At 36.6% G+C, this 2,500-nt stretch overlaps 1 protein-coding gene across 2 annotated transcripts in view; it reads left to right on the forward strand.

Moving 5' to 3' along the window:
- Nucleotides 1-2,500, forward strand: part of LOC122264097 (uncharacterized) — a 41,625-nt gene that overhangs the window by 3,769 nt on the left and 35,356 nt on the right. For both annotated transcript variants that reach the window (XM_043032797.2, XM_043032796.2), the window contains exon 2: nt 883-1,019. Coding sequence is in view for 1 of the 2 variants with exons in the window: in XM_043032796.2 (XP_042888730.2) it covers nt 1,017-1,019 (3 nt within the window). In the remaining variant the exon portion in view is untranslated. The remainder of the gene's footprint in view (nt 1-882; nt 1,020-2,500) is intronic.

The raw sequence follows: 2,500 nt of genomic DNA on the forward strand, positions 1-2,500 counted from the left end.
TTATTTTTTTGTTGTGTTTTATTGAGTTTTTAGATTTAGAGACTTATATGTTCCGATATGCAGGCTCTAGCTGTGCTGCCAGTTGAATAAAAATTGTAGTATTGTTATCCATATTAGCTCATTATTATTTTCTTTATACTTCAAGTGATAGAAGTATTTGCTGTTTTATGGAGAGGCAAAAATGCAACTTTATTTTTTTACGTATTATTTTTTTGCTGTCATGATCGAATCGTAACATATAACCACTATACATCTCTAAAGTTACAAGAAGAGGTAGGGGGAAGAAGAGGAATGAATACCTGTGCTTGTGACTGTGAGTGCCACAGTGAAAATTAAGACATCCTATTGGCACAGGTAGCAATTGTTTAGACACTTGGGTATGGATTGAGTCACCTTCTCTTCTCGTTTCTGCCTGCACAGCCTTATCGGCGAGGTACTTTAGAGCATGGGTTCATCAATTAGTGTGTGCCATCGCTCTATAGAGCACAGTGCATGCTTAGAGACGTGGATGGGTGCCATTCAGGCTCTCTCACCCCTGTGGTGCTTAGAAAAAGTGAGTTGCCTATTAGGTTTTGGACGTTAAGCTTGACGATATATTTCGGTATAGTATTGTATTTTGTGAATGCAGTAGGCTTCATAAATCTTTCCTTTTTCATAGCAAAATAAAATAGCACAGTGATCCAAAATCCCCGAACGTCGTGTACGTCATGACGCCCGTCGTCAGGCCAAAGCTCCTACGTCATGTATGTCATGACACCCGTACGCAATGGGTTAATATTTGGCATTGATTATTAAGTTATTCATGAATTTGGAAAAGGAGGCCTGCTACTCTCTCTCTCTCACTCATATTTATGTATTTCATATTCTTTTATTTTTTTACAGGTTAGATGTTATACCAGCAAGTGGTTACTTAGTCAACATCAGTCAAAAAGGACAGTTATTTGAATTCAAAACATCAGTCAGCACTCGGAAGGACCCCTTCGTTGCCAATTCTTAGATAGACTATAAACTCTTCTATGGTAAGCATATAACATGAGTGAAAATTAACAATGTCGTTGTCAGTGTTCGGAACATGAGTGAAGAGAAACAATGCTTTTGTCAAAGTTAGGATGTACGGCTGTCTTTTTAGACTTTAAAATTGGCCTTCTCTTATAAGTCCTAAAAAATACCAGTTACAGTCATTGCTAGGAAAACCATTCCAAAACTACCAGCACTAATGAATTAATGAAATTAGTTACATGAAATAATGCTAAGGAAGTATCGGCAGTACTATCTTTTGTGACTTTTATGTGTGTGATTGGAGTGGGGGTGACAAACAGGCCTTTGCTAGAGGTACTGCCAGTAGAGTTGGGAATATGATCCTAGTGCTTGCAGGAATTGGTACTCTGGTGTAAAAAATTCTATGGAGACAATTTTAACCCTTCTGTGATGCGCTACTTCTTCAGATGTTCAGCCTAGGCTTGGCTGGGTGTGTTTTATATTATTTTCTAGAGTTATGGTTTGATATATTAGTCTGTAAAGGATATATTAATAAAATGATACTAATTAGCATATGGTATGATAAGGCATCATAACTGAAGGAATAAATACCTTGTTATTTTAACATGAGGAAAAATGCAGTATGGAAGTGATTTGACACCACAAAACATGCCCATCACAGAGGGGTCAAAGTCTGAAAGTACTAGTGGTATTCCCAATTCTAGCTATCTGGTCTTTGAGAATTTTGTTGTAAATTGTAGAATGTATAACCAAATTTATAAAAACATCAGTGTGAATATGAGTATAGACCAATGTGTTTATATGAAACATACAATGCATTTAGATATGAAGGCACATCAATTATAGGTGAGCACACGCGCGCGCACTCACAAACACACACACACACACACACACACACACACACACACACACACACACACACACACACACACACACACACACACACACACACACACACACACACACACAAAAACAAACACACACACACACACACACACACACACACACACACACACACACACACACACACACACACACACACACACACACACACACACACACACACACACACAGAGTATTCTCTACCCTTATAGGTAGTTTCCTGTGATAAACTTATTCATTAATAAGTTCAGGTGAAAGTAGGGATAGGTTCTGTGGCCTAGATATGAACCATCTCCACTTACAAGTTCATTACTCAGTTTTCCTAATACATGAACTGTCACATCTAACCTTCTTATGCTGTATATGCAAAAAAATGCAATTTTTTAAATATTTTAAATATATTACCCCCTTGAAGCTGTGTTAAATCGTCAGTTAGAGTTAATGCCAAAACTTCAAAATAAAATTCCCATGAGGTGTATAGCTCAATTCTTCTCCAATTTAACTTTGTTATTTTGTGAAAATGTTTCTAATTTGAACAACTATATGTTGAATTTTACTTTGTTTATACATTTCTCTAAGAGAAAATGTATGTTTCTTTCTTTTAGTCTTAGATGAAAGT

Source organism: Penaeus japonicus, unplaced genomic scaffold, assembly GCF_977035675.1.
Source record: "Penaeus japonicus unplaced genomic scaffold, GWHDUDI00000001_assembly GWHDUDI00000009, whole genome shotgun sequence".
Lineage (NCBI taxonomy): Eukaryota > Metazoa > Arthropoda > Malacostraca > Decapoda > Penaeidae > Penaeus > Penaeus japonicus.